Source organism: Pavona decussata, unplaced genomic scaffold (assembly GCF_977016875.1).
Source record: "Pavona decussata unplaced genomic scaffold, jaPavDecu1.1 SCAFFOLD_479, whole genome shotgun sequence".
NCBI lineage: Eukaryota > Metazoa > Cnidaria > Anthozoa > Scleractinia > Agariciidae > Pavona > Pavona decussata.
The window spans coordinates 34,312-47,891 of NW_028145813.1; the positions used below are offsets into that span (position 1 = coordinate 34,312).

At 36.5% G+C, this 13,580-nt stretch overlaps 1 protein-coding gene across 1 annotated transcript in view; it reads right to left on the reverse strand.

The window, feature by feature from the left end:
* The window catches only part of LOC146450215 (short transient receptor potential channel 4-like), a 28,680-nt gene extending 15,370 nt beyond the window's left edge, over positions 1-13,310 (reverse strand). The window contains exons 1-11 of the mRNA XM_085100617.1: positions 13,286-13,310; positions 11,673-11,839; positions 9,643-9,846; positions 8,944-9,097; positions 7,930-7,956; positions 7,077-7,302; positions 5,729-6,085; positions 4,736-4,762; positions 3,134-3,326; positions 1,505-1,762; positions 1,112-1,175 (exon numbers count right to left, since the gene is read on the reverse strand). Coding sequence (XP_084956743.1) covers positions 1,112-1,175; positions 1,505-1,762; positions 3,134-3,326; positions 4,736-4,762; positions 5,729-6,085; positions 7,077-7,302; positions 7,930-7,956; positions 8,944-9,097; positions 9,643-9,846; positions 11,673-11,839; positions 13,286-13,298 — 1,690 coding nt within the window. The 5' untranslated portion in view covers positions 13,299-13,310. The remainder of the gene's footprint in view (positions 1-1,111; positions 1,176-1,504; positions 1,763-3,133; positions 3,327-4,735; positions 4,763-5,728; positions 6,086-7,076; positions 7,303-7,929; positions 7,957-8,943; positions 9,098-9,642; positions 9,847-11,672; positions 11,840-13,285) is intronic.
* Positions 13,311-13,580: the final 270 nt, after the last annotated feature.

The window sequence follows — 13,580 nt, forward strand, 5'->3', positions numbered from 1 at the left end:
CCATTTTGAAAAATTATTACGTCTTATAGTTACCGCTATTATCAGCAAACAAACAAAGAAACAAAGAAAGAAACAAAGAAAGAGAGAAAGAAAGACAGAGAGAAAGGAAGAAATAAAGGAACAAACAAATAAACAAATAAACGAACAGTTTGTTAGAAAGGTCTAAGACAAGCAAAGTCTTAACTAGTATGCAAAGAACTATTCTGCTGCATGCTATGAGAATTATGAACATTGCACTTTCACGCTAGATTACGTTACGTTACACTGTTTTTGTATGTTTGTCTTTGTACACCCACCGGTACCCCATAAAAAGTAAAAGGAGATTAACATTAGGCCTCTTCTTGTAACCAAAGACCAAACATGTTACTAAGTACATACAATTGTCAATAAATAAAGAAATAAAGAAAAAAAAAGAAAGAAAGACTATGGAATTGCATTCTCTCTACGGATAGACGACTTGAGGAGGAGGGTAACAGGCCAGACCTTGTTGTCACTGATAGAAGGAAGAAAGTGACTGATGTTGTAGAAATGGCGGGTCCAAGCCAGAAAAATTGGCCGGAAAACGGCACCCGCAAGAAAGAAAAAAATTGAAGAATAACTTGAACAGTTTAATAAGAAGGTCTAAGGCAAACAAAGTCTTAAGTAGTATGCAACGAACCATCCTGCTGCATGCTATAAGAATTATTAACATTCCTTAATATCATTTTTTTTTTTTTGCATTCAAATTAGCCCTTATTGCCTCTTTCGATGCAAAATATATTTTGATTTTTGAGCTTAAGAACGAGGTAAGAAGGATAAATTTGAACGATAGCCATTTTAGAACAAAAATGATCTATATAAATGATCTTTCCTTTCTTAACATTCCCAACAAACCACAAGCTTTATGTTAAGAAAATACCTATACATCTTCACCAGCGTAAAGTGTAACTTAAACGTGAAAAACTCTGAGTTGCCTGTTTTTAGTTGAGTTGTGTTTTTGGTCAATTGTAAACAAGCTAGTACTTTGATTCTGGGGGGCTGGCTTTTTTTGAGGTTGCTAATCCTCCTTGAGTTTCTGCATGCATCAGTCACAGTGTGTGAAAGTCAAGTGCTATCTCTAAGTGATACTTACGTATAGGAGGAAAAGTATCCCCGTATTTGAGCCTGTATCTGTCAAGAAGATACTTCAAGTCCATCTTGGAAAGAGAAAAGAACGAAAGAAATTAGTAATTACGCCTGCAGGTTTTGTTCTTATAGTTCAAATGTAATTTGATGACAGTACAAAATATGTCGCCATTTAGGTTAGAAACATGAATCACCCGTGTTTGGACTGCCACGTTTTCTCAATAAAGCAAACATGAAAATGTCATTAGGCAGAAAGCGAATGATCAAGTTGCGATTTTAAGGTGCTTAGCTCAGTTTCAAGCTTTAGAAATTCCCAAGGATCTCGAGGAAGATTTTTCGGATAAGGTCTTGCTCAGTAGACTATTTTAACCATGAACTGCCTTAATTGACTTTAACTTACTTCGTTTTTTTCCTCCTGGCCCTTTTCTTTTTCTTTACATGCTTCCCTCTTTAAACAGGGGCCATCGGTTTCATTTTCCACGTCTGACTCGTGTCGTTTAGTGGCTTTCTTTATCACACGTTTACATTTTTTACATAGCCACAAGACAACCACAGCCAAAATAGAAACGATGTTGAAAGGCACAGGTATGGGATGATAGTTACGATACGTCTGAATCGTAATGGCTTTTTGAAATGCCCACTCGTTTCGTGAATTGTCCTAGGCAAAAAAAAAAAGCATTTTAGAGACTTTCAACAGGGGGAATTTTTATTCTTCATTTCTATTTGCCTAAACCTGAAGTGAGAGGTTGTTTAAGTCATTTTCACGAGAACCTCAAAGTCGGCTTTTTGTACCCAAATATCTCTAATGGCCAACAACCTAACTATGTAACTTGACTATATGATTGAAGAGACATATCATAACCTTCAAAATACGCAATAAAAATTTTGGGCAAATGACTGACTGGCCATGAAAAGACACGAAATGCTCAATGAAGTATTTTTTTTTTTTTTAAGACAATAACGATGACCAAGTTGGCGATATAAGTGGGTTAGAATTAGTTTAATCAAGCTATTAGCAGCTAGGTTTTCCCTCTTTTCACACAAATAAGAACTAAAACTGGTAATGGCTGGTACATACATGTCTTCTCAGTGCTTCAGGCTCAATCCTAGCAACCATTTTGTATCTGGGCACAAAAAGTCGAATTTGAGGTTCTCGTGAAAATGACTGAAACAACCTAAATAACGAAATTGAAGGGACCGATCGAAATAACACGCTGTGCTACAAGCCTGATGAATGGGAATACAATTCAGTGGGTTTCATTCCCAGATCACAATTCTATTTTCTAGCCACTCAATTGAATTTGACTAATTAATATTCAAACTTTTGTGCCAAAAAGGCCATTTTCAGGTTTTACGCATAACTCTCGTACAATGAATTATTTGATTTGATGTTTTAACACATGATTATGTTCGTGACACTCAAGTTTGAGAAAAAATCGGTGTTTTGAGTATGATCACCTCCTGTCTAGGTCCTGCCTGGTTGTATCATAGACAGATACTTTTAAAATAATTTTGAGTATTTGAAATATTTTACTCGACAAATAAAGAACAAGATTTGGACTCGAAATTCACAGCTCCATTTTCGGCAAAAAAGACGAGATATGGGATTTTAAAACATAGCAAGACCTTATATGTTTTAATTGTTGAATTTAGTTGAATTGTTGATCAAAATATTTAAATCAATTCTACCTGGCTAGTCTTGCATTTGCAAAACGATTGTAACCAATTTACCTTACGGACAAAGATGGCGACTGGCAAATTTACCTAGCATACACTGACGAATACTAGACTAGACTAGACTAGACCACAGACGAATATTGCCAAAAACTATGACTTTCTGTGTGTCTTTATTGTCTTTGTTAAGTTCGAAAGGTATTGTGGTAGAATGTGCAGCAGGTATTTCTCTCCGTAATGTGGATTATGCAGGTCAAATCATATTAAAATTTACACTAGAGATAAAGAGGAGAAGAATTTGTTTCTAGATGTAGCGAAGTGTTTTAAATCAACGACTGAATAAATGATTCCTGACCTCCACTCGCTGATAAGTGTTAGACAACAATGCAATCAACATGTTGATGAGGAGGATGAGTGCCAGGACAAGATAAGCAGCAAATAAAACATGGGACACAACGTATGAGAAGGAATCCGCTGATTTGAAGAAATCCAAGCCATCTGATATGTCCAGCACAGACAAGCCCAGGTGAATAAATATCTTCCACCAACTGAAAGTAAAGTACGAACAGATTAAAATATGCGGAAAAAATACCTTAGCATAGTTTTCCTTCTTTTGGTTTAGTAGCAGATAAAACTATGAAATGGAATACTTCTTTGTTTAATAGACGATTACTTGCTTTTGCTAAGCGATACTTTTTAGTCTTAAAAATGGGAGGCTTAGTAGAGCGCGCAACGACAATCGGCAAACGCCACCTTACATTTTTTTCACTTCTCAAATAATGTGGGAAAATTACTCTTGATAAGTTAAAACACAATTTTCCTTTCATTGAAAATGTAAACTACTACCAGAGAACCTTGAGACACAGCGAAAAATCACCTTGCATTTGCTTGTTTGTACGATCCGAGTTTTCACTAAAACTGTTGCCTTATTGTGGCATAGTTAGTAGACTATGATTCTAGATACACATTCTGAAAGTAATGTAAAGTTCGACAACTTTTTATTGTCTGTTGAAAACAGGTCATAAGCGTCCAAGGCTCGAAGTCGGCTAAGAAAATGACGCTTGGAGGATAGATAGTACGTCCCAAACATGTTTCCATTGAGATTCACAATGCAAAACGTTGATGTCATATGATGTGAAAATTATGCGATGGTTGACACATGATAGCGGCGATTTTGGATCCGCCATCTTGAATTTCTGGATTTTCCCAAAACTTCAGGAAAGAGCCAAAATTGAACAAAAAGTAATCAAAAGCAATAAACGAGCACTAATATTAGATAAAAGAATATACAAGTTAAGGTAAGGAAAGTATTTTTTCTCTATTTAAAAAAAGGAATTTACTATTTTCTTAACTAAAAAAACCTATCAAAAATTGGTTGCCATGGTAATATCAAAGTCAGTCAACACTAACCGTACACCTCAAATGTGTCCCAGGTAAATACTAAATAGGTAAGTCCGGTTCAAAGTCACCGGGGACAGAATTCCCCCACCCCTCCACCCCCAAGTGTAGATAGGGTAAATAAGAAAAAAAACTGCATTTCTTAATACTTTTCGACCGAGGCTGAATGCTCTCGCTTTAAGAATTGTTAGGTCTTTTTCGGTACTCGACGACGGGCAAAAACGAGCCAATGTACAGAACAGAATAAACATTTTAAGATATCAACTTCTGTGCTGAACCCTATAGAGGAAGATGGTGGTGATGGTGGGGCACCACCTCAATATATAACCACGAGATCATAAAATCTACGGTAACGAAACTTTTGGCGTGTTGGTATGTTTCCTGTTCACACAGGCTCGCAACAAAAACTGATGACGTCATATAACGTAAAAGTAAGGCTTGATTTTGGCGAGATTGTGGCACACATTCTGATTTTCCTCGTAGCTTTATTTCCAACTTATTCTTGAACTCCTAGAATTTCATCATATAAGAATCTATGGCTGACAATTGCTAAACTTACCAGCTTAGGTCGGTTTTGCTGCACATACTGAAAGAAAAAAATGCCATCAGTGCACCCGTGTGTTATCGTTAAACGCCTATATATATCTTTTAATTATATGGTTTTAAAAAAACGTTTGCCTAGTACTGTCTATTTGGTTCTCAAATATTTCACAGTGATTTCGTTTCCATTTTGAAAGATTCAGTATGGTGTGGTAAACGTCCATGTGGTGTACATCTGGTGTAAAACACAAAAAAGTCTCCCAAGCGCCTCTATTGAGTTGTGTTTTAAGTATTATGTCGCCCTTTGCTTTCACGCCCGAGAGATAAACTACTCAAATTGTTACTTCTTGATTGTCACTGTGTGAACTATATGATTAAAGGGTGACAAGGCTAGCTAATCAAATAAATCCAAATATCACACGGTTGAAAAAAAAAAACATTTTATGCAGATAAAAAATAATGGAAATAAACTCTGCATTGAAACCGCTTGCTTGCGGCCCGTGGTTCCACTTGAGTTCTGAACATTTGATGTCGTCATTAGAAAGTCTATAAAGGCCCGTTTAAACGGTTTCTACATTTGCTTTCAACAAACATTCAACACAGTTGTTGAACCAAATGTTGGGAGCGTTTGAACAGGTCAGTCAATACTGTTTAAAGCGAAAAAAAATGTTGAAAAGAATGTTGAAAATGATTAGAATTTAATTTAAATTGGTTTAAACTTTCTTTCAACATCGTGCAACGTGCAGCACTTTTTTTTTGTTCTTGAAAATGTTGAGTGGCGTTGAAACCGTTTGGACACTCCGTTCATGCACCATTTGCCCAAAATCCGTTCAACTTTTGTTAAACGAGTGTTGAGCAAATGTTGGAACCGTTTAAACGGGCCTTAAGAGTATAGACAAAGGAAAACTACCGTCGATTTGTTGAATAGAAATGTGAATAAGTGCTTTTGAAAAAAAATCACTAGAAGCAAAAACAGAAAAAAAAAATGATGAAAATAAACTTTCCAACTCACCTATCCTCTTCAGTACTGTTTCCTTTTCTGAAAGAAACTTCGGAAACAAATATTTTTGTTATCGTGCTTGAAAAAGCCAAGCTTATTGCAGCAAAATGCAATATCACCACAGAGGCATCCATGATGATGTGAAATAAAGCAATTTGTATGGTGCCAACTCCTTTACTTGTCTCCAAAATGGAACCAAAAGCTCTGAAAACTAGGAGCATCGTGTTAAGGCCGTAAAGACTCTCAGCTATTTGTAGGGTCCTGTTGTTCGTGACCGACTCTGAGTCCGCCCACATGGCAATTCTTATCGGGAGTATCACGCAGAAAAAAGTAAGGAGTATGATGATGTCGAAAAAATTCCAGCGATCGCTATGGGAGAGAAAAGTGAATTAACTTGTGATAAAATAACCCAGTGATAAGCTCAGCACCCCGCTACGCCTAGAAATGATTTGGAAAAGCTTAGTATAAATTATTTAAGTTTTTCACGAACATCAATCTATGGTTTAAACTATTTTGTGTCTAGTCTTGGGAGTAGCCTATTGTTTATTTGGACAAAAAATGACAGGCTTTGAAAGGTCCCAGACGGCGTTTTACAAATTTCCCTTTAAGGGATTTGTCTTGGATCGAAATATACCTTTTTTTCTTTAGAAAATTAGGTAGTTTAGCATTTTGCATTGCTTTTTCTTACCTTGGAGTGCATCTAGTCCTTTGTTGAAACCAGAATTTAATTATTCGAGATACTTTTCAATAGATAAGAAGTATTTGAAAGTTAAACTGTAATTAAGGAATGGTCAGTAATGTACAGCACAATATAATTGACCGAAAATCAGGGTGCCGCTACAGGGTTAATCAATACGACAACCGAGGCGTCAAACAACAACTTCCGGGTATCTTGTTGCATTATTTTTAAGTGGTACTATTAAAGCACTGTTTATCTCTCGTACTCATTATGTTTTTAAATCAAACTTACATAAGTTTTACTTTTCTTGGGCATAATTTTGTGTGCTATATGTCATAATTTAAGATGTTGATTTCGTATTGGTTTTTCTATTTCAAATCTACAACGCGAAAAAAATTAAGGTTGACTGATGTCGAGGTAACACCAATTTAACTGAAATTTAAATCCTGACACACTTCAATGCAAAGAAAATAACTGGTGTTTAAAATTTCACATCGGTTGGCATGAGAGAAGACTACCTAATGGGTGGTTGGATAACGGGGCTTTTATTCACAAAAACGTTTTCAAAACACCTTAATTATTATTATTATTATTATTATTATTATTATTATTATTATTATTATTATTATTATTATTATTATTATTATTATTATTATTATTATTATTATTATTATTACGCACCTGAGGTACTTCCGTGTCTGATTCTCGTCTGCAACTTGGTGAAGCTCCATCAAAAGTCGGCCGAAGAAGAAGATGAAAATGGCCCACTCTAAACCACTGAATGAGAGTTGGGAGGGCTCGAAACATATTACCAAGTGCAGTCCAAGGAGGACAAGGTAGCTGAGCGTGTCCCGAACGAAGATGAAGTAGGGGGTCTTGAAGTACTTCTTGTATCTGCGGTACAAGTCTGGGGAAACAATTTTGTCATAGTTGGTTACACGAAATATATCAGTCATAAGGACAACTCAAGCTTGGTTTAAACATTTCCAGCTCGACCTCAGCCTACCTCTTGGTGTTCGGAAATCGAATGAAACAATAATTCTAGTACCAATACACTTTCTTAAACCATTAGTTTTTTCTTTTCCTTTTTTTTTTAATTGAGAGCTCCTTTATGGTGGCGGTTTTCTTCTTCACCTCATGAATTTTTAATACGTTTGAGAAAATAAATATTAAAAAAAGATTAATCCTGTCTATTTAATGTTTCTTACTTCTGATACTAGAAATTCTCTACAGCATTGCAAGGTATGACAATGAAACTAATCGTGGGTATCACGATCTGAAATAACTGGATAAAATAATGTGAATTGATTAACAAAGCAGTCTCTAATATTAATCTTCTACAAAACAGAGATAATGACATGCATGTACACCTAACTTTAATTGTGCGCTTTTTCTAAGGGAGGGGGATAATCTTGGGACTGGGAAACAAACCACCAGGTGCTATAACTTGTATGGACTTGATTTATGACTAACATGCTAAGTCAGTTATTATCACCCGTTGCAATGTACTAGCTGTTAAGGACACAACACTCACCAGGTCTTGGCCACAATGGGCTTATGCCTATATTAAAGGACAAAAGAATAAAAGCACAGTACATTGAAAAAAATAATCCAGTAAGAAACGATAATTTTATGTAACTTCATTTACAGTGTACCATCATGTTTAAAAACATTTTCACAAAATATGTATTGCACTTCTTTCGAAACACACAGCGTAATGCACATGTCCTCATAGGGACAAAAGCTGGTCTTGTGTTTTGAATCAGACCCGTGGAAAATGGGAAATGTTTAGCTGAATGTCTTTTTTATTGTCAGTTCTGCAACAAACAAACAAACGACAACAACAGCAAACCAAAAGATTTCGGAAAAAATATGGCTATCCAATCTTGTTCTCGTGCAAACGTTAAACGCGCAATATATCTTTTCAATTTGTTGCTTATTAACAGTTTTTATTAATTACGAAAATTGGTGGGAACTTAATTAGGTAATGAAATTGTTATAAATTAAAGGTAAGCATTCCGCCATCTCCCACCGAAACGTGACAAAGCTTGTTTTAGATTCATCCTTCAGACTTTTGTGGTCGATCGAATCGCGGAGCCTTCTTGACAATCCCAATGAATTACTTTTTCCATATTATCTTGCACCTTTTTTGTCCTAGTATAGCACATGCACTTACAAGATGGGCGATTGTCTTATTAAACTGCTGTTAGCTGAAGAACTACTCCTTTAAAAATAGGCGCACCATTTAAACAACGCCATTATCCGTATTGTAACCTTTATCTGTAATGCATGTCATAGGCAAAGGAAAAAACCATCGGACGACTTAATAAGTTACGATCAGTTTGGATATACGTCGGAGGTTTAATAAACTAGCAGTTTGGTGGATGGGAGAATATGTGGCCGAAAATAGCTCACAGTAAAGCCACTAGCTAACGACATGCTCCTAATCGTAGTTTCTTGTTGTGTCTACAACAAAAATATTCAATGTCATGAAGTCAACAAGTTTTTCACTGTACGATAGTGTAAACAAACTGATTAATCACATTACCTAGAACAAAGGCTGCAAAAAATAAAATTGGAAAAAGCACCACGTCAAATAGACACCATACGTTGAGGAACCACCACAATGGCCTTGATGACCCCAGGTAGCCACGATACCACGTCCTTGACATAGCTTCTAAAATGATTGGATGGTCGAAAAACTAGAAGAAACGGGAAATATGTTTTGTTATGGAAATTTAATAAGGTAGAAACAGACCGTTTTCATTGTGACGCCACTAACACAAAGCTGCATTGTAAAATAGCAAAGAAACACAAAACAAGCAATCGGACTGCGGGAGTGTGCCGCATCTACACTTTCTTTGGTTGAAACGGAGTTACCTTATTTGCGTAGGACAAGAATCTGCTTATTGTTAGACCGAAGGGAGATTCTTTCAAATGGATTTGTTGCAAACGGAGAAGATAAAGGGTTACTTTTTCTTTGTTGTAAAGATTAATACTCTTTATTGAAAACATTAAAAGGGTGTGCTAATTTATAAGAGTAAAACTTAATAACCATCGCTGTTGTGTAAGCAGTTTAAGCAGTTGCAAAACGAAAAGTAGAAAAAAAATCAGGCTTCAACCCAACTGGGAGAAATGCGATACAAGTATCCGTTTTTCTTACACATTTTGTCGCAATCTGTAATCTAAGCCTCATCTAGCAACTGGAGTCTCCGACCGACATTTATTACTTAAAAATCCTTATTACCTTCTTCTGTTTCAGCTTTATTGCAGTCTCCACGATATCGTTTATTCCGGAATTTTCGCTATAAAATCCATTGCGTTGACTACGTTTGTATCTCATTGGGTCCATAAACCGGAGCATGAACTCTTCGACGCGATTGGCTAGATCTTTAAAACCATCTTTATCGGGGTTTTTTTTATCTACCCGATCATGAAGCTTTTTCGTAACCTGCAAAACACAAGTTTATCTAGTAAATTAGATTATAAACCTCCAACTGTGAGTAAACAAAACTTTGTTTACTATTTCAAATGTGGTCTGTGCGATGCAGACTATGTTGGCTACACGAGTCGACACTTACATCAACGTGTGGAGGAACACAAGCGATCAACAATTGGCAATCACGTAAAGGACGAGCATGGACAGGATCCAGAGACCATTAAAAGCAACTTCAAAATCCTTTAAAAGTGTCAGAACAAACTCGACTGCTTGATCTTCGAGATGTTTTTTTTCGCGACCTAAAGCCGAAACTGAACAAACAATGCGACTCCATCAGCGCGAAGTTATTTGTTTAATTTTTTTTTTACTTTTAAATACCTTTTAAATACCTTTTCTCGTTTTTAGCGTTCCTTTCTTTTTATCATTCACGCTATTTTTTTCTTATGTTGTTTAGATGTGAATATCTTAGAGCATTTTAAGTCAGTATCTCATTAGTTTTTTCACAATTGTATATAAGCACATGCTAATTTTTACTTCTCATCTTGAACTTGAAAATTACCGTGGGACGGTCAAAACGTCGTTCTCTTTGAGCGTTAATTTCTTTACCAAGAAAAAAACATTTATTTTCGTCCAAGACTTTTGGAACCAATATAGATACTCTTCGCGATAAACTCAAAACTAAGTTTGAATCAAATTGAGAGTTTGTTCGAGACTGTTCATTACGGACCTTGTTATTTGTTCCGTTTATACTTGATAGATTTAATTGTGTGCCGACTGGTAAACTAAAACGTATTGGCCGGATTTGGGACGTTTATTGATGCTTGGGTGCTATTGCGACGCTTCTTTCTTTAAACTTGAAAGTAGCTTTCGAGCTTTTAAAAGGGTAATATGTCAGGTCGTTGAATCAGGACACCACACAAACCCTTTACGGAACTGTTCCGCCGTGAAACCTACCAGGTGTAGTGTAAACATTCAAAGCCGTATTTTGCTTTCTGTTTAAATTATTCCCGGTCCATTTATGTGCTAACACAGAAATCTCGATCCGCTTAATAGTGCAGATCTCGCCTTAGGTGAGAAAACGATGAATGGACTCAACATGCATTAAAGCAGATGTCAACGTCATAAATTAAATATAAAACTTGGCGATGTGACCTATTGCTTATAAAAAGGCTCACTGTAACCAGGAGCCCATTACCTTTTTGTTTCCGAAAATGTGTTTCTTATTGCGTTCGACGTTAGGACAAAGCATACTATTGGTGTCGCTTCTTTCTGGATGTTGGGCGGTTTCAGTATTTGGGCACCATCTTAGAGTGGTTGACCACTCGCCTCGAATTCATGCGAGGACTTCCAGCCCATGTAGTAGCCAACTACAACTGTCCAGTGTTACCAGGCTCAAAACTGACTGGTGACGTGTAATAAAGGCATGCGGGTAAGTTAGCGAAGAAAATATTGCAGCCTCAGAACACCTGAAGATGTGGTCAATGTGATCGATTTGCTCGCGTCAGGAAGCTCGAAGTCAAGCCATCGCCATTGCATCAAGTTCATTGCCAAGATATTGACCTATTAAACCTTATTGTTGTGTTCAACTTTGCAACTGGTTTACGACAGCCTGTAAGCACCCTACATTGTCCACTTTCCCTGAATATTTCTGTGCAATCATTACAATAAAAAATATTACTGATTTTACTAGATATGGAACGCAATTTACCAATCCAAGATTATTGCTAGTTCAATAATTAAAAACAATATCAGAGAGGGAGTGACTTAAAAATGTAACATTAAAAGTGTCACGTCATCCGGACAGATTTTTTTGATAAATTGATCAAATCTGTTCTTACATCCATCGCCACCAACAAAGGATTACTTCCGCAGCTCATAATAGTCTTTGCTGTCAATATTCCCTCCACAACGGGAAATTCTTCATCTTCTATAGCCGTAAATAACTTTTCCCTTCGTTCCTTTTCTTTATCGGTTATTTTAGTCTTCTGTCCTTCATCGTCACCCTCTGGTGGAGAGAAATGCAAAACAAAACAAAAAGAAAAAAAAAAACATCATCCATAGTTATCCGGCCTCAACCTTACGTCCCCCCTTGGGGTCAAAAACGTGTTCATGTATAAAAGCCACAGTAAATTAGCAGATGCTTCTTCCATTAAAGGCTTGTTTACGCATGCAATTTTTAGGCAATTTTTGTCGCAACAAAGATTTGGCCGCCTGCCTTCCACAGATTAGAAACGATATAAAAAAAAATTAATATGGAATGAACATCTAATAGCCCCATTTGCAACATACTGTGAGGTGTTAAAGCAATTATAATATAGACACGAGCGTTTTACTGGAAAGTACGCCACTTGTAAAATTCATACGATAATACATCCGGGACCTGAGTTTTCTTCCATATTATCACTAGTTTTGGAATTTGATGACGTCATATCCTGCTCTACCACGGCTGTATATGCAAACAATCGGTGAAAAATTGTGAGCGATAGATTTGTCTATATAATGGAAAGAAAATTAAACGGTGGCTTGAGGATATGAATTTTATTTTCTCGTGTTCAAAATAATGTTTCTATCGCTGTGCTCTTTCTTAAAGGCCTCTAGTCAGCCTTCGCCATTTTCGAAATTTATTAATATTGCATGGTGAAGCGAAATCTTATTGCTTTAATGTAAGTTGTGTTCCTGAAAGTATGTTTCATTTTCATTAGTAGTTTCACAGTGATTTCGTTCATTTTGACATGCTCCGAATTAAATATAATAGCCAAACTCTCGCATATAAACAAAAACAAAGGTGTGGCTGAGTAGGGCCCTTAAAATTATCGTTTTTACCACTGGAAAATAAAAATTCATATCTTCGCACCGCCAGGAATCCAAGATGGCGGAACCAAAATGGCCGCCATTTGGCAATGAGTGCCTTATTGCCACGTGAGGTGAAGTCATCACTTCGCGTTCCGGAACTCAAAGAAGACATCGTTAAACGTACTATCTATTCTCCAAGTCTCACTGTGATAGCTTTTATGCTTGCAAGGTTATGGAGTGAGAAGGGGCACAATGCCCCCCTCCCCCCCTTTCGGCCCCAGAAGACAAAAAACGGCCGGTCTAGATAGGGTTAAACACTTAAAATATGTGATTCTATTAAATTCATAGTATTCAAGGTAAAAGTACAAGTATTACTTGCCTTAAATAAGTTGAATCACAAGACCTAATTCACTTTTAAAAATAAAAGGTTAGTCGAGCTCTGGCAACTAGACTTTGATGGTGGTAATTTTTGAGGTTTCTATTTGAAGTCCTTTAATAATCCTAGAATATCTGTGCCCATCGAATATTTCTAAACGATGTCGAAGATACTTAAGCAAAGTCGGAAACTTTTAAAATCAAAGTCACCTTCCACAAGACATATTACGTCGCTACTATAACTGGTGCTCCAAGCACGGAAACGATCAAATAAGGCACCTACCTCTCCAGTACATCCAGTCCCAGAAGTCATCTGTTGTACAGAAAAGTTAAAAAAAAAAAAAATTAAAATAAGACGTCATGAAAATGAAGTCATTTTCGATGCTTCACTGACAGCAATAAGTTTACTTTAAGACAAAAGTGAAGTCGCACCTGTTACTATTTGATAGGCATTATTGGAAAACAATTATCTCGTTTATAAGACAACTTGGGATCAGACTGTAAGAGGCATAATGTACCTTATTTGCTCCATATGCTAATTACCCATTACAAACCACGTGATCTTCCCAAGAGAATCG